The 25,169-nt window shown below is 35.8% G+C and overlaps 1 protein-coding gene across 4 annotated transcripts in view; it reads right to left on the reverse strand.

Moving 5' to 3' along the window:
- Window positions 1–25,169, reverse strand: part of DIAPH3 (diaphanous related formin 3) — a 202,019-nt gene that overhangs the window by 162,224 nt on the left and 14,626 nt on the right. For 3 of the 4 annotated variants that reach the window (XM_032680968.1, XM_032680967.1, XM_032680965.1), the window contains 8 exons: window positions 24,848–24,880; window positions 15,454–15,627; window positions 11,896–12,000; window positions 5,635–5,765; window positions 2,132–2,206; window positions 1,979–2,048; window positions 1,453–1,589; window positions 880–985 (listed from right to left, as the gene is read on the reverse strand). In XM_032680968.1, the coding sequence (XP_032536859.1) occupies window positions 880–985; window positions 1,453–1,589; window positions 1,979–2,048; window positions 2,132–2,206; window positions 5,635–5,765; window positions 11,896–12,000; window positions 15,454–15,564 (735 nt within the window). In that variant the 5' untranslated portion in view covers window positions 15,565–15,627; window positions 24,848–24,880. The remainder of the gene's footprint in view (window positions 1–879; window positions 986–1,452; window positions 1,590–1,978; window positions 2,049–2,131; window positions 2,207–5,634; window positions 5,766–11,895; window positions 12,001–15,453; window positions 15,628–24,847; window positions 24,881–25,169) is intronic. The other variant, XM_032680966.1, reaches the window with a different exon arrangement.

The raw sequence follows: 25,169 nt of genomic DNA on the forward strand, positions 1-25,169 counted from the left end.
TAAAAGAATCCCTTTGGTACTGGTATAATTCAAGAGTAAATGATTCTCCACCTCTAAACATTTCTTTATTATAAGCTTTTCTGTGAGATAGATGAAAGAAGCAGTGATCATTACTGTCTGACATGGATTATTTAATACAAAAGGTGAAAAATACAAATATTTATTTCAAACTTTAGATTAATCTTTTACTATTTTTGCAAAATTCACAAAGAATTACAATTACTAATAGCTTTCAGTTCAACTGAATTACACGAATATCAATTAGAGTTCATATTTACACTGTCAGACCAATGATTTATAATGATCATTCAAATGAAGTGTAATAATTTGTGCCTTCCTGCTGTTAACTCTACATCCAACTGAAGCAAACTGAAAATTGAAAATAAGGTGGAAGATTTTTTTCCTTGGACTCTCTGGGTGCAATTTTATGAAATCATAAAATGGACATGAGGGATGGACTTCCTGCTGATTAAAACTTTCATTATTAAAAGCAGTTGCCTAAAAACTTGCTTTTTTACTATTATTAGCTTCCAAGTTTCAGCAAATATTGCCAGAACTGAGATAACGTTTTGCATCCAAATATATGATTTATCCTTATTTTAAAGGACAGTATAACTTTAACTTGCAAAGGTAAGATTTGAGTGAGTAGAAATCAACAAATTAACCTGCAACACTCCTGTGTTTCTCAACAATGCATCTTACGATGACATATTTTAAAAGATAAAATTATCAACAACATTCCAAAATTTGACCCCTATTTGAAACAGTATACCTGTTTCTTTTAATTGTAATGACTTGTTCGGTACAGAAAAGTAAGAAATTTTATTTTTACTTGTTGCAGTGCTTTGTAAAAAAAAAAAAGAAAAAAAAATTGCTTACTTGTAGCTGAACTGAGTTATCCTGAAGACCTTCTACAATAGGAGAGAATCTGCCAACATTCCTTTCCTCTGCTGCTGCTGTTACAGCCTCCAAAATTTTTTCAAGGCTGCGAGAAAAGAGAAGCATTTCACTCAGGAGAGATATTTAAACTTGCTGTTCATTTGCTATCTGAAAAGACATGTTGCCAAATTATTCACCTGCCTCAATTTCTTGCATATAAATTTAGGTTTAAGCATTATATGTTTCCTTTGGAGATTTCTGCAGCCAAAAAATGACTTACTGGATTACAAGGATTAAGATACCTTAAAAGTTATACTAACAAATTTTAAGAAAAAGAATGGCTGTATAACTAATTCCATCTAAGCAGTATATCCACATGTCAAAAAGAAAACTCTTATTGATACGACCACAATAAAAAAAAAAATCAGACAAAGGTATTCTGAAAACTGACAATATAACACAGATATTACTTTCAAACCTAAATTGAAAATTTTAGCATTTAATTCAGGTATAACTATAATTTTGAATATTATAAAATTACATTACTATTTCCTACTTAAATACAGTACTTACATGTTTTCCTCTCCAACAATGCACATTGCAGATAGGAGTTTAACTATATCCGTCATCATGTTAGTTTGCTTGGGATCAATTGCTTTGGCCAGCAACAAAAGGCTCCTCTCTTCTCCCAAAATTCTTTCCAACCCATACTAAACAACAAAAGAAGAGTTGTAAGGATAGTTGGAGGGAATCCAGACGACTATTGAATATCTAGTAATGACAGTGATGGTTCCCTCAAGTAAGTATTTCAAATGACATTTCAGTCTGTCAAATACTTTATTAAAATAATTAAACGAAAGAAAAGTCCCAAATAGGTCACTTATACTGTAATAAGGGCATATACCAGCATCAAAAGTTCACATTATTGGCTGGGAATATAGAGAGGAAGTGGCAGTCTTCTGGCAGACAGAAAGAACTTCAAATCACAGCTGACCAACCCACCACTTCACCAATTGCACAGACTTACACCCACTCATCATGTACCTTATCTGATTGAACTGCAGTAATTTAGATTTCCAGATTAGATAAAATCCCATACCTTATTATTCATGAAGGCTCTCAAACACTGTATAACCTTATGCTGACTCCTCTTCACAACTCTGTCCTGACTGAATAAACCAAAAGTTTAGTGTAATTAAACGCTGTTTACGTACTATGAAAAGCTCGCAATTTTATATTAAATCATCCTTACTTTTTTGTCTCAACCAATCTTTCCAAAACATCCAATAGCAGTCCTAGACCTTCTCGGCCAAAGTTTTCAACCCAGCTAGGGAGAAAGAAAAAAGACATTTAAAAGAATTGACAATTAAAAAAAAAAGACTAATCTCAGTGAATGAAAATTGTGAATTCATCCCAGTGAATAAAAGCAAGTATAACTGAATCATTTGAAATATCTCCAAGTGAACACAACAAAAATTTAAAATTTTAGCTACTACCAAAGCTATCTTTTGGTGAGGTTAAACCCTTGGCAAGTTGTTTCTACGTGAAACAGCTGCTTCATGGTCCTGTTTGGTATTGTTCAAAATCCCTTGATATCAAACACATGTAATGGCAAAATGACAGTAGTACTTAAAATTATAGGAATAAAAAATAGATCAGATGCTTTTATACTTTTTTCCCCTAAAAGTAAATATATTATGAAAATAGATTTTCTCTTTCCTGAATGGATGTTTTATTCTGAAACAGATTAGGCAAATAAATGTCAATTATTTTTGGCATTTCTGGCCATATCTGTCCTAAAAATAATCCTATGAGACCATGCCTTAGCATATTTTGTATAAGCAGAATTATGCACAGCCGCTTTGTTGTACATCCAACAGCTGAGGGTGCTCAGAATGATCAAGTGCGTAAAATACTGTTGTATTATTATTGCTTTTTCCTCTGCTTCCACAAAAGAAAAAGAATTACTTTTACTATCCAAAGAAAACACTCAGCTTTTTGTCAGTCTGACAAAACATCAAGTTATCAGTGTCCCTATTTTCAATGTATTAAAAATGTCCTCTTAATGAAATTAAATGTGTTGCAACTATTACACAAAAAGAAAATAAATAGCTGTAGATAACCAGTTATCTGCAATACTATGCACAGTTAAATCACTTGAAGCACTTTTGATGGACTGTGCTGGCAACTGTGAGGTCAAAACACCCAAATTATTTACCTGAAGATTAGTGACCAAGATTTTCCTTCTGAGGCTTTATTTTATACTGATGGAATATAAACACTGCTTTTTGCAGTAAGCCACGGATATCAATACATTTTTCTAAGTACCAAGGATCAAACTACTCAGTATCACAATTCAGATTTTCTCTGTGAACTAAAAATACATTTTACAAGAAAGACTAATTGAAAACAATGTTTTGGAATCACTTCTTGCATTAGAAACTGAAATGTCAACAAGATTTAAAAGTTAGGTTGATTAAACTATAGTAATTGAACAATCAGAAAAAAACCCTAAATTATATATTGTCAAAAATATCACAGCCCACAAATGTTAAGAATGTCAGCTAAAATTCAATCTAAATTTAATTCTCATCCTGTTAAAAAAACATACTTTTATCCATTGTTATCATATATGCACAAAATAAAATCCCGAAGTTTCATCAGTTATTTCTCATTGCCCATATCACATGAAACTGAAGTCTAAATTAATCATGGATTTATAGCAGCTGAACCAGAGTTCAGTATTTACGTGTCAAAGTAAGTTCTTACTCAAAGATCTGGCTGCTGACAGGAAAATCAAGGTCACCAGTGTGTCTCTGTTCCATTTTTGCTACTTTTGTATATAAGCCCTACTTAAGAACTTAGGTTTTTTACTAAGGCTATTTTGAAATGCTCAGTTTAAGCCTAGTGAAGTCTATCTTAATAGACTTTTCTCAGTACCACTCAATATACCAGAAGACTGTTTCAGAAAACATGTGTTCTACTGGTTGTGATCCTTCTTTTGATTTGTAGACCAAAATGTGTTCATGGACAAGCAGTAGAGATTTTGTTTATTGAACTGCTACTTAAATATCTCTTCTCTGGTGTTTTTGCCACAGTCACTCTATTTCCAATTCAAATCTGTCAAATTCAGAACTATTCTTAAGCCATCCATTAACTTAATTATTTCGTCTCCACTCCAAGCCTTATAGTTCTTTTATGCTGTCTCTACATTCTGCATAATGTTTCAAATTGAAGTTATATTTTAATAAATTATGGTCAATCTAGGACTTCAGATTCAACTGTGAGCCTTTTTACCTACTGTGGTTGATATCTGAACAAAGTTAAAACCTGTGTTGCAATCTACTTGTAACAATAAGTTAAAATAATTTCTCTAAGGTATCAGTGCAATACTCTGATATCAACAATGCATCACCAAGATCACAGGTTTCGTTTTGTTTTATTTTTTGGGGAGTAGGGGGTTAACTTTTCTCTTGGTATGTAGGAGAGAGGTAGCAAAGGCAATGACATACAAAAATATAAAACTATCCACTCATATCAAGAACAGAGAGAAAAGATTGCTCTAAGCAGAAGCTGTCACACATTTCAAACATTTCATGTTTCTCTTTCCAAGTCTGTAGTAACAAGCAAAGTTTTCTTTGTTAAACCTAAGTGCAAATAAAAAAATTAAAAAAAATGGCTGGGGTTGTGAGTTGTTGGAATCTTTTTTAAGAAGGGGAAGCAATACTATATCTAAAAGTAGTTTTACATTCATGAAGTATATCTTCTGTAAAACTCTCTGTCAGAATAACTCAGGTTAACAAAAAGCATGTTTCTTCCCACGTGAACCATTATATATTCTAAATAAGACAAGACAATCCAATTAAAAAACAAATTAATAGAAGGAAAGAAGCAAATACCCATACAGAAGACCCATATGAACAACTCTGCCAAGCCAGACACAGAAAAAGTTGTATAATCCTTTTTAGATCATGTCCCACCATAAGCATTCCCAACGTTTCTTCTGCATTATCTTGAACTAAACCCAAACTAGTTTTCCAAATCATGTGTTCAGTCACTATCTTAAACAGTAACTCTAAAACTAAAGGATGTAAATAGAGTAGAATAGAAAAAAATACAATATAATAAAGTAAGCATTCACAAGTCAAGCTGCATGGATCAAATCAAAATTCAAGACTGATATCAGTAATTACTGAAGAGTTAGCCTTCTTTCAAAAAAGCACAAGTAAATGAATGTTGTGCTTTCTTCTGTATACTCTACAGATAAAGAAAAAATAACCAGAGGGCAGCAAGGAAGAAAGTTTACAGTACAGTGGACAGAAGTAGTAGCACGCAACTAAAAATATCAATGTTTTCTGGTGAACAAACTTACATCAAGATGCCTAACTCCCATTATTGATCACCCTGACAAAATAGTTTAAAAGATCAAAGAGTTAGAGAATATTTCAAAAATAAAAATTGAAAAAAATTTTTACCATTTAGCACTAGAAAACAAAGGGAACTGCTCTGCACTACATTTAATTTATCTTCTCTTAGAATCACCTTGCATAGGTCAGTGAACTCTATTAAAAAATAATAAAACTACAGAAGATATATAATCAATGAAAAAAAAGAAAAAATTACAATCATTCACTAATGCATACACATTCATTAACTGGAAAAACTTGAACCATTTACATCTACATATCCATTAATTTTAATCCATTAAGAAATGAGAATATGATTAATCTCTGCAATATGTGTTAATGATGTTACCTGACAGGATTACTAGTCAAGGACACACGGAGAGACTCTAAGCAAGTGACTAGTCTTTCATCTGTTGACCCAGATTTTAAATCCTGAATAAACTCTTGGGGTGAAATCTTCCTACTGTTCTTGAGACTTCCCTGAAACACAGAAAATACATTAGTCTTTTATTTGGTGCATATAGAACTCAAATAAATTATTAATGGCTAACCTTAATTTCTGTTCCTTGAAAAATATATAATGTAGACCTAAACCTGTAACTGATCTCTATCTGCTATATGCCAAATGCTGACTAAATTTTGGTCATCTTATGAACAAATTTCTAATCAGTAGACAAAAGTAGCAGGCATCAAATGTACAAATTTATCACGCATGCTCAGTGAAATACAATTGTCGTAATGAATGGATTCTGTTTATGCATTGCAAACACCTTAATTTTCAATTTTCAACAGAAGAAAAAATCAGTTCTGAGGTTCTCTGAAGAGATCATAAGGCACAGGTCCCGAAGGGTGACTGCAGTCACAAGACTACAGCACACCAGAAGAGTATTCAGAGTGTTACTGTAGTAACTCCTGCTCTCGCAGACAGTGTTGTAAAACACTTCTCTCTTCAGATGAGGACTATATGAGGTTGGCTAGCTTTGGCTCTAAGGGTTAAAGCAAAAGAATTTAAAAAATAAAAACGAAAAAAAACACATAAAAAGAGTCCTTTAGAACTAAAATTCTAAAGTTGAACCTCAGCTGCTCATTTGTTGTGTTGGCCATCTGTAAGAATGCAGTGCAACACAAGTATGACTATTGATGCAATAGCATAAAGGACACTTACTCAAACCTTCAGGTTTGGATTTTGCCTTGTTTTTTGGGTTTTGCTCTTTTTGGTAGGTGGGGAGGCAAATGGCGATGTGGAGAACAGGGAGATAAGAAAATGCAATAGCAAGTTCATGCAGCACAGCAAAAGCAGTTTCATGCAAACAAAATACTTTGTGTTCCAAGCAATACAGCCTGAAAGACGCTGGCTTTGACTCATGACTGTATCTGTCTTGCCAAATGTTGATTAAAATAAATACAAGATATTAATGACTTTTCTGAAGGATATATAGTATCTGTTGTTTTAAAAAAAGTAATGGTTCCACTGAACTAATGAAGTTCTACAATTTGCAAGTAAATGGGCAAATCTAAGAGGCATTGACCCAATTAGTAAGAGTATCCTTCTCTCCTTTATTTAAGTATAGTAAAGACAAAATTTGTAGACATTGAAAAATAAGAAGTCAACTCCACTTAATATCCATTTCACATGAAGGATATTTTCTACAGAACATATCTAAATTCAAAGAAAGAGGCATACAATGTTGCATAAAACCTATATTTGTGTTAATTCATTGCAAGACTCCTTTTTTTGAGAGCAGAAGCACAACTGTCATGTTGCACCAAAGAGACTTACTAAATAATTCTTGACTAACTAGTGGCTTAAGTCAGGAATTGAAGAGAATTAGACTTGTAGTGCAATAATAACTTGAAACTATTCGCTGTAAATAGTGATGTGGTCTCATTATGTTATTATAGATAGCTTCATACAGATGATGTTTTCTCACTTTGGAAGATCCTCAGGAAATATTGAGAATTAAGCTTTTCTCCTTATGAAGTTTCTATGAAACAGTTTCTAGCAGAGAAGTGAAGTTAAAAGCTGGGAAGCATGGTTGACAGACCAGGCTGCTGAGCTGCCATTCAGAGTGACATCAACAGAAATTTCAGGGAGTTCCACAACAGAAAATGGTAAATCTTGAACCTGAGGAGGAATAATCTTATGCACCAACATGTGTTGGGGCCAACCACCTGGAAAGCAGGTTTGTAGGAAAATAGGGGTTCTGATGGATGACAAGTGCAGGGACGGTAAGTGCATCACCAGCTAGTCAAGCGAGATTGTCCTTCCCCTCAGGTAAGCAGTGGTGAGCATCTGGAGTATTGTGTCCAGTTCTTGACTCCCCAGCACGAGAGAGACATGGACATATTGGAATGAGTTCAGAAAGGGCTACGGACACAATTACAGGAGAATCTGTAGTACATGGAGAGGCAGATAGAACCCAAATTGTTTAGCCCCAAGAAGAGGAGGCTCAGGGGAACCCTATCAGTGAAAGGTCAAGAAGTAAAAACTGAATTATAGGAAATTGGTTAAAGATTAGGTATAAACAAAACTTGTCCTCTCTTCCCTTGTATTTTTTTAAGTTTGAGGCTGGTCAAGTACTGGAACAGGTTGCCCAGGTGGGCTGTATAGTCTCCTCTATCAGAGATATTAAAAAGGGAATAGGTGAGAGGTAGGACAAGACTATTCCAGAAGTCTTTTCCAGTCTCAATCATTCTGTTCTATGTGAACTATAATACTCTCTGCTCCAACTATATTTTCTCAGACTTGATAAACAGATGCTCCAGACACAAAAAACCAAACTACTGCCAGGAATCATCCTGAAAATAGAGCATCTCATATTATATTTTGGAACACCACACGTAGTGCATGGAATGTCATTGCAAACATGCCTCTGAATTAATGGAGATTCCTATTTGTTTAAATATGAGAGCCACTTCCAATAACTATGTTCCACAAAAAAATAGATGAGATGTCCAGGAAGAGATGAAGGTTCAGGAGAAAGTCTGAAGGGGAAATCTAGGAAACTCAGAGGAAATAAAAAAAAATCCATAACAATAAATGCTTCCACAAACAAAAAGAAACTCAGTGTTTTCAGTTTTCTTTCATGGATCTTCCCAGCTCATCTCTGCATAGATGAGACAGTAAATGAACTAGAGACAAAATGACCACACAAACTCCTAGCATCCTTCATGACAAAGTATTTAACTAAATGTTGCAAGAGCTCTCCAGTTGGAAATTTCAAGAAGTCACAGAAATTCCGCTGGCAGCTCCTGCTGTGCATAGACTTCTTAACAAGCACTACTTGTATGCCTAAGCATATGGATTAATAACCAGGGTGCAGAATCTGTCATTTCCAGTGACTTCTCCCAGCAGTTCCTGCTGTAAAATTGCTTTTGTTTTGATGCACAGTCATATATGACAGTCATATAGACAGGACATACAGTTAAGATGGCTAGAAATATTTTTGAAAGAATTTAATGTAATCAATAATAATGTGTACAGTGGGAAGGTCACATGGGACAAAAGCCCAGCTGGACTATAAGAATCCACTAGAACGACATTTCAGAGAGCCTCATGTGACCCATCTGAAGACAGTGTCACAAGCAATGGAGACTCACATCAACATCCATACAGCAACCAGTCAGCCTGTCTCAGACTCAGTTCCCCACCTGAGCACTATCCTATGCAATAAACTGTGAATGTCTGTAAAACATACAGTGCCAAGTATCACTTACTCATAGTTATGCCACATAAGTTCTGCAACATAATAAGAATATGATACATCTGCCAGTGCTTAAATAAAATGAGAGCTGCATTTGGTACCAATTGTGAAACTGATTATATTAGCTATATTTCAGCATGGGAAACGCTGCTTAAGTTCAAAATGCTCAAGCTAACTGAGAAACAGGAAACATCTTGAGGCATCAGTGCCTCTAGAAATCTAATTGCTGAACTCAAGAACAACTGGTTTGTGAGCAGATGCAGCATGAAGTCAGCATTAATTAATCTAGTCAAAACATTACAAGGAGTAATGTGAACAACAAAAACAAAATATTGAGAAGAAAACTCACTTTAAAACCTAGTTTGTGTGTGTTTTGAACATAAAAAATAGCAAAACTTATGGTAGCGTAACACGATAGCAATGCTATTTTATTTCCACTTGAGTATTAACTCCATAAAATGGAATTTTCTTTTCAAAATTTTTCCTTTATGCAAGTATTACTGTGGAAAGAGGTGTGTTTTATGAATATTGGAAAGGATTTGTGCATTTCTAAGAAACAGAAATCCTAATACTGAGGTCAGTGGTGAAGCTTTGATTATAGTAGAGTCCAGTTTGATCACCAGAGGCTAATTCATTTTCAGTGATTCATTAGAGGTACAGTCTCTGTTCTTCATTTATATAGTTTTTAAAATGATAACTGCTTTAAATGAAACCTGCTCAATACTCTGTATAACAGTTATAAATGAGGATATTTGTCCCAACACAGTATAGCTTAGTATCCATCTCCTTCAAGTTTGAGAATTATGAACTATCAAAAGAAGTTACTGCAGTATCACTCCTAGAAAGAGACTGGGATGGGGTTAGTTGTATGTAACAGGAGCTATATGGCACTTCACCTGTTCTGAAAAAGCATGACACTCTTTCATGAAGTCAAGGTAAACCAGAAGTTAGCCAAATACTCTGGGTGTGCAGTGCACTATTCTCTCTAGACTGAGAAGGCACTCAGACAATCCAATGAACTTGAGACATGAAAGCCCATGCCAGGAACAAAGTTTTCAAGTGTGAGGGAAGGAATTTCCCATCACAGGAGCTCCAGCAGTAAACTGAAATCATCTGCAGCTCTACTGTATCAAACAGCTGAATCTGTGCCTCACAAAAACAGTTTCTCGCAGTTATACAACAGGTGAATGTAACTTCCAGTAAGGACACAACCACAGAAACAGAGTTCAGGAAAGACAAGTTTCCCTGTATGGACTGGTCTTTAGTGATTTCCCACAGCAGAAAGGGGAATACATGGGCTAGTAGCAGAGGATGGGAACAGAAAGGAAAAAAATGCTGTTGAGAGCTTCAGGAAAACATGCAAGACAACAGGGTGTTGGAACAAATCACTACCCTGGGGGAGGAAACAGACCTATCCTCTTCAACAGAGTACCTTGTACCATGCCATACTATATATATGGTATACTACATATACATATGTATATATATATACACACTATACTATGCTGTTTGGGGCATAGTGCAAGAACCTCCATTGCCAAAACACAAGTGTGATGACATCCAAAGACAAAAGAAAAATTATTTATTGCAAATGGCACTCAGAAAGCAAGATCAATGATACCTGTTATATAGGTTTCAGTTCTTTCCATGTATTAGGTGCCAGGAAGCAAAAACATGAAAACCTTTCTCTTGAGAAAGAGAGCCTTAACATCACCAACATCAGAATGCTAAGATTCCAGCAGCAGATGTGGATACAGCAACTCTGCATAGCCAGTCATGTCACACTACTCTTAAGATCAAACAACTGAGGTCTTAGAATATATGTAGAGGTTAGGGGTGTCCATGATATATAAACCAAGACATGCTGTTTTGGGTAGATAGACTTCAAGAATGTTGTGAGATTTACTAGCCTGAAGTTCCCTGATTTTTAGAGATAAAATATCTCTAAAAAATAAAAAAACAACCAAGCTAGACCTAATCTTCTGGTATTAAGGACCTGTTATGCTATAGAAGGACTAGCAGCTTTGAAGAACTCATCCTAGGTAAAACAATCTCCAGGCAATTCAGTCCTGCTCTAGGCGTACCTACCTTCCTAAAAGTGCTAGAGCATTACACTAATAAAGTACATCATTTAATGTAGACAATAAGATAAATATTTCATTTAAATTACTATATTTAATGTTTGCTTTTCTTCGTATGTAGTTATAATTACATACAGGCCATTTTTACTGATATCTCTGGTCACATGCAGCAGTGAGAGTCAAAGACTCAAACGTATGAATTCTAAAAAAATCTAAACATCTGAGAAAAGTGTTAGCACTGCAGCATTTAGCACTGGAGTCAGTCCCCACACTGCAAAAACTAAACAGCTCTTCTCATGCCAACTGAATCCTTAAACTGGCCCTTACATACAACTCCTTGTACTGCTTTAAAACAACTAGCAATTATCCCTATAAGTAAAAATGGGCACTAATTGGCTTTGTGTACATTTTCATTATCAGCTATTACATAACATCACAATATGAATTCTGTATTGAAGTCAGGTATGAAAAAGGCTCTTCAGTTCAGGAATTAAATTAATTAAGAAATTTAAACAATGCTAGAAAAAAGGTTCACACCAAATATTTGTAAGAAGTTTTCTGCAGAATCTTTCTACCTCCACTAATAGCCGCCTCTTTACCAAAAAGAAATGCTGTTTTGTGTACAGAAGACACACTTCAAATACAAGTGACTATCTGCCATCATACCTTGTAAAATAATGAGATCGATATAAACATTTTTAAAGCGTATTATAAGAAACAGAAGCTGGTCAAAAGAATATAACATGCATGCATCACTTTTTCTCTCCAATAGGAAATAAGGTAATCATTAAGTCATTTTGGTATACTTCAGAGACATTTACTTACAGACTTTGAAGCAGTGCTAATATATTGCATCACCATTTCTTTTTTGGTATTAAAATCCTTTTCTCTCAATGGCATCTTCTTGTCTTCATTTAAATTCATATCTTCCTGGAATGGGAGAGAAAAAAAATGCCATACAGCAACAGAGTGATTTAAATATGAGAGACTGATATAAGTAAAATAAAGACATAAAAATATGAACTTAGGCAACTGAAAGCTGTTATACAAACAACCTTTCATAAGTTGTTAATCAAAACCATAAATATCTTTATCCATCTTCCCTCGTAACCTCAACTCAGACTGAAAAAAAACCAGTCAGCTATGCTGGGATTAACAAGTGCATCACAATCATTATTAGCACACTCTCTTCTTGGAAATGACCTACAGTTTCAGACAATGTAGTAAACTACAGAAAAGCATTATTAACACTTCCCAAAACATTTATAAGTGTCCTCAAACTAGTATCTTAGGTATTTTTAATGTCAATTTTAATTTGTTCCATAATGCACTTCCTCAGTTCCCAAATACTTAATCCTGGGCAGCAGAATCTGGTTTGCAGAGAGTAGTTCACAAAATAATATTCATCTTTGCAATATGTAAGGCCCAAATTCTTAAAGATTTGATCATTAAATCAACACCTTCAACTGTTATCAAAACTCCATCACAATTCATTCACTCCAACAAAAATCTAGAAGTCAAAAAGAGCAGAGGCTCTATACTCAAAGCCACACAGTAGCTATTCACTGTCATTTCTGACACAGGGACTTCTACTGTTCCAGCCTAGAAATGTGCTGATCATTGTAATCAGTTGCATATCAATGAGAAATGGCATTTCCTATCATTGTGGAGGTGAAAAAATTAAAAATAGTTTTAAGGAACAATTAACAATTTTGGCACACACATATACAAGCAGATAGTATGTGCATTACCCAAGCTTAGCAAGAATTACTGCAGTTATTTTCAGCTGAGACTCATGAGGTGAATCCCTACCAGCTTTGGCAGGAGCAATGCTACAAAATCAGTAGGTAACCATCTTGATATCAAAGTTATTTCACCTAGTCAGAAATCAAACACCATAGACAAGCCTTCAAATTTATACTACACTGAAACGTAAGTTTCCTTGTCTTTCAACAGTTTTCATGTCAAGTAGAACAGAATCAAGCACAGTTCCTTGAAACATTTAGTTTTGTATAAATCCAAGCTGTGAGAAGCCATTGCAGAAAATGCTTGACCACTGTCCTGGTTTCAGTTTGGATAGAGCTAATTTTGGTGAACTTAACTTGAACAAACAAAAAAGCTTTTCACATTATCCTACAGAAGTTGCAAAGTTCATTCTTCTGTTTAAAGCAGTTTCTTTCAGACTTGCTCTTTTAGGTGCTCCGAAAAGTAACTGTTGAACTTAAATAAAAATATCTAACTTCTAATAACAAAAAACACCAAGAACTAACAAACCTATCACCACAAACTGTATTCCATAATCCTAGATATAACAGCAAGGTAATTTATAGGAAATATTCTGTGTGTGCAGTAAAAAGTCATTTCCTTGTTCTTCTTTTTAACAAATGAAACATCATTAAAACGATTTATACTGATTACAAGCATTCAGTGATGTAAGTGGCAAATCAGTTGTGGCTGAGTTTATAAAATACTTCAACTCCATCCTTGTATTTCTTAAATAATTAAAATATACTCTATAGGTGAATTTTCCTCTTGGAAAATAAGAATGCATCATTTCACATGGATATTTTCCTAATAGCACTCAATGACGTTAATTATTAGCTTTAACTGTCTGGTTTTATGAGCTCTTTCATAATTTTTACTATCAAAACCACACAGGATGCCACCGTATAGAATATTGGGACAAGGAAGTATGCATCCAGAAAAACCCAAAGTGTAACATAACATGTTCAGTAAACCCTCAGAATTTAAAAACTTCTCCTTTCAATACTACTACATTAACTATTTTTATTTTGTGCAAAATTAGCTCTAAAAGTCTGCCTACAACATTCACCAACCCACCCTCCCCAAATCACTTACTTTGATCAGAACAGCAAACTAGAGGGTACAATATATAATGAGCTATGTAATCTACTGTGACTAAACTAGCTTTAATTCCAGTCTATTCAAATGTGGATAATCTGAAAAATCCTTTCTGTAGTACATGTTATAGATAAAATAACACTGATAAAGTAGCTTATCAAATACAGTTTAAGTACTATGTTATTCAATGAAACTAGGAAAGCATTCAGATTTTCCAGATGTCATCATTACTTTAACATATTTTTTGTGAAGTAGTTTTAAAATTGGAATTAATTACTTCAGGATCCATAGATATAAGCATTTCTATTTACCTAGACACACAATAGTAGGTTTCTGAGGATTTATTGAAAGTTTCTATTTTTTATGGCATAGTATTAACATCACAGACTATCCTGTATCAGAATTTCTGTGGAATGGTAGAGAAATACAACCTGTACACAGAGGAGTGTAGGGAGGGAGGCACACCTTCAAGTTTTATTAAAAAACTGTCCCATTTCCTAACATTTGAATGACTATGATTCACTATGAAATTTCTAAGAGACACCAAGGTATACCAATAAAAACAGACCATGTGAAAACAAGTACCAATACAAAAGTTGCTAACACAGTTAATTTCTCTTCTTCTTCACCAGTTTAACCATGTAAATCCTGAATGCTATCTCTCAAAGTTCTCCAGAGTTCTACAAAAGCATCATAAAACTAAGCTGCCATTACTGAGTACTAGGAATTACAAATTCCACACAGGTACTTCTCTCATAGTACATTTCATTTTCTCCACATCCCTGCCTCTGGTAGTCCCTTTGTGTTTCTTGAAAATTACTTGTTACTTGCTGTGAGACAGAGATAGAAATAATAATCTAGGTATTACTCTCCTTGTTAACATTCTCTTGTGCTCTTCAGATTGCAGTCACTCTTTTCTCATGGCCATTTCATGTTTAGTTTTCAATTGCTCAAAATGTCATCATCATGATAAAAAAAATTCAACCTACTGAGGTGGTACCAATGCCACATGACCTTTGTTACTGCTCTTTTGTAGCACACTAATAATGACAGCTAAGGAAAGAAGCAAATTTGAGACTGCATTTGCAGATAAATGTTGCTTTGGAGGCAAGAACCTTAAGTCTTTATTTTGTGCAAGAGTGACATGGAATATAAATTCAAACCAAAATCCTGCTGTGACATTTAGAGGCATAAAATCCCTTTGTAAAAGTTTCAGGTCATCTTAAAAGGAAGCAGGATTCCCCATTTCTTGGTCCTCCACAAAATGTGTTACATAATCTCGCTTCCAATAATTAGAAACCTTTAATTTCCATTTTAAATAAACTTGGAGCAAAAGTTTGTAGAAATAATTCCAATAATTTATTCCCTGAGAAACACTCTAATCACATAATTACAACTCACAACACCAACAATATTAATAATTCATGTAAAGATTAGAACACCTGCACAAAAGAGGGCTCTGCCTATCAATTAGCCACATTGTAATTCTTTAAGTAAAAGAAATGAGTGTAAGACTCTTACCATCATTTTTTCAAACAGTGCTATGATTTCTCTTTCCGACAGTGGTTTTGGAGCAAAATCCTCTGGATCCATAGATGTGGATGACCAATCTGTAGAATGTGACTGCTTCATATGCGGTAGAGGAGGTCTTTCTTTTTTACTTTTTGGAATTCTTATACTGGCAAATCTATCCAACTGAAAACATAAAAGGTATAACATATCACATATTGCTTCATTTTATATAACCCTAACTAACATACATGTTCTTGGAAGCTAAACACCCTTATTTTTCTCTGGTAGCTTGTCTGTTATTTAACTGTCTTATTTTTGAGGGTTTTCCTAAAGATACATATAACAGTCGGTGGCCTTAGCACTTGAGTTAACAGCCAGAATCCCATTACGTTATAGAAAAATTGTGCAGAACGCAACAATTTTACAGAAAGTTTGGAGGAATAGATATATACAAAACCAATTTATGAAGAATTCTTTCCAACCATTACATGGAGAATGTAAGAAAGCAGGCTTATTTACCAAAAACATAGTTTAGAAGTTGTTTTTGTCACTCTGAAACAGCTGTACTCCTGACATGCCAACAGAGTACATAGATATGCAAAAAAACTACTTGTTATTAAAAGACAAGTTAGCATAACTAAGACACTGTTCTATTTATGTTTCATTTCCATCACGTTATACAAAATTTAGTGCCTTTCTTTGTTCCAATTATTTAGAAATTCATTTAGGAGAAGCATAAAAACTATCAACTCCTTTATTAATGCTAAGTAGGGTACACTTATGATTTCATGAATAATCCTTATGACTAATCAACAGCCCAAGTCAATTGCTCTGGTGTTACTCTTTCAAGGGACAAAAAAACTCCTTCGAAAAGTGGGTTTGGTTGTGGGGCTTTTAACTGGTTAGATATTTATCAGCTTTTCCATAAAGACTTGCTAAGTGAAGCTTCACACATATTCAGTGCTAGAGCTTGTGTGTTTTAATGTACACACAAGGATCAACAACGCAAAAGCAGCTGACATATGTAATGAGATGCGCTAAATCTTAATCATCTTTGTAGCAGCCTTTTGAACAGATGTGAACACCAGTATAACACTTCTCAACACAGAAGTTACAGTAACATTTGATGCATAAGAGATTTTGAATAAGATTTCAACCATATCAATAGACATATCTTGAAATGCTATGCAAAAATATTGAGGCTTCAATATATCTTTAAGATAAGTATCTTGAGTTATCACTTAATGAGTACATCAAAGTTACCAGACTAAATGGCAAGTCAAATTATTATAGCATCTGTGGAATTAAGATCAGAGAGAGCAAAAAAAATTAGTAGCAAAAATTGAGTAAAAGTGTTACACTCTAGCCAGAGCAAGAATTGACTATCAGTCATCCAAGAAGAGAGGTATAGAAGAAAACAAAAAGACTTTAATTTTTCCTGTTCAAAATTGAAAAGGAACAGTTTTTGGAACATAGAAATAGATTTTAAGCCACTTACATACAGATGGTTGTAGAACATGCAAAAGCAGAAAATTAATATAGCATAAACATAAAAGAGCTCAGCATGGATGATGAGGCCCTTCAGTGTCCCATCAAACCGGCAGGCAATGAGGAAAGCACACTCTACAGGAATAATTACATTGGCAAGACCCAGGAAGAAAGAGAATGCAACAAAAGCAAAAGGGAGAGTAACATCAGTGGAAGTGAAATATAGAGTCATCAGTGGAAAAAAACACCTTACATCTTGACTAGAAAGCAATTTCCCTTTCTGCCTTTAAAATCAGAAGTCTACAGTAAGCACAGGGGGATGAAGCCAGAAATGCAAACTGAAATGACTAGACTGGAATGGCACAAAAATCATATTATATGAGATTTTCCTTCTAAAGCAATGGCTTTCACAGAGCACTGATGAAAGGCAGCCCGCCACCCCTAAAGAATGAGTTTGCCAGTAGCTTCTCAGCCCCACATGTCCGTTATAAAGTAGATAACCTAAGAAACAAACCATTATATTTGAAGATGGTTTATACACAGACTTGAAGCAAATGTAAAGGGAAGACACTTGGGCTGAAATAACAGATTTCAGCCCCTGAATCAGTCAACAGAGAAAAAATTAAGTTTTACAGAGCTGTACCCTACACTGCTTTTTCAATCTTGCCTGAAAAAATCTCAGTCCCTTCCTTATAGTCTGTGTTCCCCAAGTGTCTCCTCTTCCTTCTCCTGCTCCACACAGCAGCAACAATAGCAGTTCTGGCCAGGCAGAACCACCCTCGTCCCTGCCATGTAATAGCTCATGCAGTACCAGAGTTCCACTATAAACAGACAGCACTAATTCAGGGATGAGAGGCCATTCCTCCTTGAAAAGGAATATTTCAGTTGTTCCCATTTTTAGGTTATGTTTTGGTTTAGGCTTCTCTTGAATATCAGATTGTATAGTAGATGTTTTGCATCATTACACATCAGGCCATAACGTTCACATTCCCTCTGTTCAACAAATCCTATACCACTTGTCCTAGAGGAGGGAAGCACACTCTTGAAATATATTTAATCAGGCAGAACATGTAAGACAAATTGAGATAATAGGATTATAAGCACATTTAAACATGTGTCAAACTAATTACTTTGAATAATGTAAAACAATGCAGTCTTAAAAGATTCCCAAACATTAATAAAAGGAAATTCACAACAAGACTTGCACAGCAGTACAGCGAGGATATTCTACATACATTTCCCTCTTGAATTATACATTGACAGTGCTTCAAAAAAGTTTATACCTCTCAATATTCCATACAGGCAAATAATTTCATGGTCCACAGAAAGCACTATACAGAAAGAATAGAAATTTCATTGCTTGGGTGTAATGAAATCTACCACTGATGCTGCTGGGGATCCAAGTGCACAGAAGATGAAATGGTGAAAAAAAGTTCAATAATCTTCCATGTTACAACAAAACATTTTAAATCAGGCTAACCAACAGGCAATAGCTAAGCTTAGCTCTGATACAAAGTTTCACTACAGTTTAAAGCCAGTTTGACCTTGTATCTTCTCTAGAAATGTCTTTTTTTGTATTTATTTTACCAATAAATATATATAGACCCATCCAGAAACAGTGCTTTAGGACAATAAGAACAATAGCCGTATGAGCCAAAATGAAGCAACCATCACAGGATGAATGGTAAAGTTTTATTTCCTTCTTATTTCATGTGCTCACTATTATTCCACTGAGAGCCTATGAAATAAGAAAGTGATTTTATTCACACACCATGGCCCTGAAAAAACAAAGCAATCCACAATACAAACTTTCTGGCTCATCACACTTTCTGATCAGGTCCCTAGAGAGTACATCTATTTGGGTTCTCATTTTGATCTTAGTGAAGACTTATATGATTTTCTGTAAGACAATAGCATCTATTGAATTTACTAGATAATGCAGGAATTAATGGATTAGTTACTGTTAGACTATTTGTTGGCTCTACAGCTTATCAAGACATCACCTCATAACAGAGCTGCTATGCATGCAGGAATGCCACCCTGCCTCCTTCATCTCTCCCTTAATTACCACATAAAATCACCTATTGCTATATTAGGAAATTCCTCAAAAATAAAATCCAGCACGTGCCTGAATAAAAACACATTCATTATCACCGAAAGTGATGGCCTTGGCAATGGCATGTGATGGCCCTTCTTCTTCATCCTCTCTGCCCTCTCCTACCTCCTTGTCCCCCTTGATCATCTTTGCTAAAGCTTTTTTACAGGGTGACTTTTGTGTACATTTTTTCTGCTTGTGTATAGAACTGACACTGGCACATGATGTTGCTCTGCTTCAGTGGCGATGTTTGTTGCCAGGGTTGAAGTAGCCACGTCTGCCACAGTGGCTGGAGTAGCTGCAGGGCCTGTTGCTGTTATATTGTCAGATCCAGAAACATTCATTTCCCCCTGAGGGTACTAAGAATGTTGAACATAGCTCAATAGGCCTGGGTCACACTTCGACAGGTTGCAGTGATTTGGGTCCTCTCTGGAGTATCAGGGTGACAGCACACTTTTTTCAAATGTTTTACTAGTTTTTCTGGATTATGCACTTGTTCAGAGGCGAGGTGCACACACATTGGAGGTGTCCACTGCCCTAGGTACTGGCCTATACTGTCCCATAGACCCAGCCACTCCAAACTATCCAGCTTTTGGGTAGATCTCTGGGTGATGCTGTTAATTAATAGTCTGACCTTAAACAAGACCTGCACTATAGGCAGCAACATGCTGGCTCCTAGCAAAAGGACCAGGTTAGTTTCAAGGGTATTCAAAAGATATTCAAAATCTTTCAAATTCTCAAATGCTACTGTAATCAGCCTGGAGGAGGAAGGAAGATGAAGATGTAAGAAGGTATCTCTCCTCCAGGCTCTTTCTGAGGACAAAACTTCTGATACTTCATTATGAAGAGACAGGATTCCAGAATTGTTATGGTTTAATCTAAACTGTTACTAGAAGTACAGAACAGTGTTCTTTCTTCTCCACTCTCATTCTCATGAAGAAACACATTCACATATATATATGGGCCATCAAGACACTGATGATGACCACTAAGCACAATCTATCAGCAGAGTTTTGATACGAAATATACAGGTACAAAATATTTATTTCCTGACTGAAGGCATAAAACCAAGAGTATTGCTAATAGCTTCTGCTCTTTCTCCAGGCATCCTTGTCACTCTGCCTTATAGATACATAGGACAAAAAGTACTTGCCACCCTCAATTTTCAAGTTCACATTTTTGCCTGCCTGCTATTTATATACTCAGTAAACACAATTTCACATTGTAAAATCTGCTCAAGTACTACAGCATAGCTCAATCTCCCAGACATTTTGCCAGTCATTTTAATTACAGAAGCCAACAGCTCAGTCATGAAAGTCTGCTCTAACACCCTGATGCTGACAAATGATAAAGACTTAGCAGAACATTGACGACATAGGAAGGAAGAAAGGAGAATACAAAGTGGAACAAATCCTGTGTCTTCATTCAAAGTTATTATAATTCTCAGTAGATGGGGAACAGACAGGAGAAATTGGGTTGCAACAATTTATTTCAGTATCTTTGGAATGTAAAGCAACCCGCTCTTTTCCCTGACTAGCAGAAGTACTTCACAGAAGATCAAAGTTACTTCCAATGACTGAGTCAAAGACCTCTTAAAATTTTTTTCCTACTTAAAGCTCCAGAAGATTAAAAAAGTACAGCCTTCCTTTGACAGTCAAATTGCTCTACAAGATTCACTTCCTACTATGTGAGAAATACCACTGGTAGCAGTAGAGCAAGGAAGAGTAAGAGTTGCATAAACCAAGGTTCACAGAAGAATCCCTTTGATTAAATAACTTATTCCTAACATGCTCAATCTCACAGAGATGATTTTACTATTCTAAAATTTACAGAATTTAGGCCTGTGCACAGTCACAGCTGAAATAAGCACACAATATTTGACTCTGAATTTTGTTTCACTGTATACTGAAAATTATACAGCCTTTCTTATCTTTAAAGCAGTTGTTCTGAAATCAGTATAATTTTATGCCATAAAGAATTTTATTATGCTTTTCAGTTTTGTCTACATAAGATAACTTTTAATAAAATTCTGTTAATATGCAGGTTTTCTTAACCTTTATGAGCCTTACAAAATATTTGGAGCCACTCTCTCTGCCAAGCCTGAGGAACATGTACCAGGCAACTGCACCTCAGGAAGCAGAAGATCCCCTACCCTCTCCCCAACAGGCAGGATGGGACATAAGAAATTGGGGGAATGGAGGTAGGTCCCTGTTCTGGGTGAATCCCCTCCTGGCCTATGACAAGACACCTGTTGTTTGTTAACTGAGAAGGACTGGTGGGTGATATGGTGCATGGTGGCCATTTTGAGCACCGTGACCACAAGTTCTCCCTTCTAGGTGAAATTAAAGCAAGGTGCCAGCAGAAATGCCATTTTGGACTTCTGGCAGGCAAACTTTAGCCTGTTTAGGACATGGACTGACAGAGTCCCTTGGGAGTCAATCCTAAAGGGTAAAGGAGTCCGGGAAGGTTGGACATCTCTTAAGAAGGAAATTTTAAAGATACAGGAGCAGGCTGTCCCCATGTGCTGTAAGACAAGCTGGCAGATAAAAAGACAAGCATGGTTTAAAAGAGAACTTAGGCTGGAACTCGGGGGGGAGGAAGACTGTTTTACCTCTGGAAGGAGGAGCAGGTAATTCAGGGGGACTACAAGGATATTGTGAGGTTATGCTATGTAAGGAGAAAATTAGAAGGGTCAAAACCAAAATGGAACTGTGGTTAAAGACAAGAAAAAAAGTTTCTTTGAATACATTGGCAGCAAAAGAAGGGCTCCAGAGAGCCTCCATCCTTAGCGGGATAACAAAAAGGAGATACTTAATGCCTTCTTTACCTCAGTCTTTAATACCAAAACCAGCTGTGCTCAGGATACCCAGCTTCCAGAGCTGGAAGTTAGTGATGAGGAGCCAAGTGAAGCCCCCATAATCCAAGATGGAAATGGCTAGTGATCTGCTATCCAAATTAGACACCCACAAGTCCATGGGTCTGGATGGAACACAACTGAGAATAATGAGGGATCTGACAAAAGAGCTCACCAAACCACTTCCTCTGCAGAGGAACCTGACAATCCGGACCAATGGGCTGAGGACAACAGCATGTCATTCAATAAGGCCAAGTGCTGCGTCCTGCACTTTGGTTACAACAACCCCATGCAGTGCTGCAGGCTGGAGGCAGAGTGGCAGGAAAGCTGCCCAGCAGAAAAGGACCTGTAGGTGCTAGTCAGCAGCTGGTTGAACATGAGCCAGCAGTGTGTCCAGGTGGGCAAGAAAGTCAATGACATCCTGGACTGTATCACAAATAATGTGGCCAGCAGGACTAAGTGAGAGGACATGAAATGGCTTTAAGTTGTGACTGGGGAGGTTCAGATTAAGTATTAGAAAAAAAAAAAAAAAATGAAAGAGTAGTCAGGCATTAGAACAAGTTGCCCAGGGAGGTGGTGGAGTCACCATCTCTGGAAGCGTTCAAAAGGCACTTGGACGTGGAACTTGAGGATATGGTTTAAGGGTGGTTATGGTGGTGCTGTGTTGACAGATGGACTAGATGATCTTGAAAGTCTCTTCCAACATTGATGATTCTGTGATTCTTGGAATGTGGAGCACTTGAGATAGAAAACAGGCTTGCTTCCGCAGTGATCTTGAAGGTAGATAATGTTTCAGGCACTTGCCACTCCTCAGTGAAGTAGGAATATGATTCCTGTCTCTGTAGTTTCTAAATAAACAAGCTAAAAGAAGCATGTATCAATTGTGTAAAAAGCAAGGTGTTTCTGAACGTAATGAGGATTTGCCACTAAAAGTAGACAATTCATCAGCATCTCACAAATAATCCAATACAATTCAAACATTGAAAAGTAGTCTGTGTTTTAGATTCTCAACATGTTGCTAATTTACCTGAATTTAAAAGCAAAACAAACATTCCTGGTCACCATTACACAACACTGTATTTGTAAGAAACAGGCTGGGAATAACAAAATATAAGTATTTTATAAAGCATAATGCAGCAGAGAGCAAGTTAATATGCAAATAACTGCCCATGACAAGAAAGGAAATATATTATTTAGTTGAAAGCTACAAAATCAAGTAATATTAAACCTTAGATTTCTTAATCTTCTCTTACTAGAAATTTCATCCTTGCTATGAAATATAAAAACTGCCCTGCTCTAAGCCACATTTAAGTTGCCCAAGACTACAAAATAATCGCACAAAAGAGATATGTAGTATTATTTGCTGTTTTCCAGATCAGACACAGAAAGATTAAAGCAACAGAAAACTGAAATAGAGGGAAAAAAGTGTCCATTGGAAAGCACACCTTCATTCCAAAATGATGTTGCGAATAAACAGAATACCCATCTTTGAAGGTATTAAAAAAAAATATCATATTTTGTGGTGTTGTAGGGTTTTTTTACTGTTAGTCTTTTACTAAATAGCTGTCATTTCCCATTTTAAAAATAAATATACATATGAACAATTTGGTACTACTCTGCAGATGATGTTTCTTTGGTCTGTGAATGGGCCTTTGGTACGCTCTGAGAAATTTAAGGAGTTGGGGAGAAGACTGTTTACTACAGAACTATCAGGCTCTTTGTCATTATCCTGAAAAACCACAATAAACCTGCTGACATTTTAGGGCTACCATTACAAGTTGGACAAGTCCAATAAGCTACATAAAGGACAAGTGCAATAATGCAGCAAGCTAGCCTCTTTAATGGGGAGTGGGGGGGGATAAGCACCTCACAAAAAGAAGCAGCAAAATCTTGTGCATCCTGACTTAATAACCCTTACATGACACTACCAAAATCTAAGTTTTAGTTACCAGAAAATACTTTTGCTTTGAGAGGACTGATAATACTTCCTTAGCTCTCCAAGATAAACACATATAGATAGAATATATATATATATATATAATCAACATTGTATTATCAACCTGTCAGGCTCAAATTTTTAATGATCATTTCCACCCATTGAATCTCTGCTAAAGAAATAGAAACAGGAGATTTAAGTCAATATAAGAATTATAGGTGGAGGTAACACACTCAACACCACTAAATTTGCGCACCCAATCAACAATAGCCTGGTGACTGGTTCCTAAGCTAGGAAACAGCCATGTTTCTCAGCATGTGTAGCACACTGTCCAGCACAAATCTCACTGCTGTATCTCAAATCTCACTCAAATTTGCACTGAAGCTCTCAGTTACACACAGAAGTACTTCAGAAGTTTTATAGCACCGGTCATAACAGCCGAGCTTTAGGTGATGACAGAACATGACTTCCTAGACAATTGCAAAGACATTGTAAAATTATGTATATTAAGAAAAAATATTGCCTAAAAAAGAATAGTAGAGGCAATGAAAATTTCAAGAGCAAGAGAAAAGAAATCTGCTTTGTGATCAGTTGCAGAACCTCATCTCTGATCACGTTCAAGAAACAGTGTTGGCATGGCACTGAACATACCTATCATGGTTTGAACAAGCATTAGTGAGTTTCACAAGCAACTGTTACTTTGTTAAACACGTCATTTTAAGCTAGCATGCAGCCTAAGTAACTTCAATATTAAACGGGCAATCAAAGATATCCTAACTTTGTCACATGTAAATTGGCCCAATTACCTGAGTCAAGCTCATTTAGCCACAATTAGAGCATTCAAAGCCATCCATACATTTCTGCTACTCGCACTATGTTACAGGTAATTACTAGTTTAGTGAGACTTTGCCAATTAACTAAATTAACTTCAAAATTAAGATAGTTTCTTGTATCAGTAAGGTTATTTCTATTGCATTAGCAGTAAGGTTATTTGCTTAGCATAGCCAAAGCAAAACTTAAGCTGTCTTACCACGTCATCTGTCAGTGTCTTGATATTTAAGTGCTGTAAATCAAACAGGAAACCAGTCACATCACAATTGTGCAGTTAAAAAACAAACAAACAAAACCAAACAAACCAAAATACAAACCTCCAAATCTCAGTTATATTCAGTTATGGTTACTTTTATTCAAAATTAGATGCAAGTTAAACAGTGTTGCATCCTGACACTTGAAATAAAGTAATACTTTCCCAGCAAGTTGCACCTTGTTGGTGTACAGGGCACAGCAAGTCATACAGGGAATAGAGTGTGGATTCAAAAAAATCTGCAATCTGATCCTCAGACAGAATAATA

The sequence above is a fragment of the Chiroxiphia lanceolata genome, chromosome 2, assembly GCF_009829145.1.
Source record: "Chiroxiphia lanceolata isolate bChiLan1 chromosome 2, bChiLan1.pri, whole genome shotgun sequence".
NCBI classification, from domain to species: domain Eukaryota; kingdom Metazoa; phylum Chordata; class Aves; order Passeriformes; family Pipridae; genus Chiroxiphia; species Chiroxiphia lanceolata.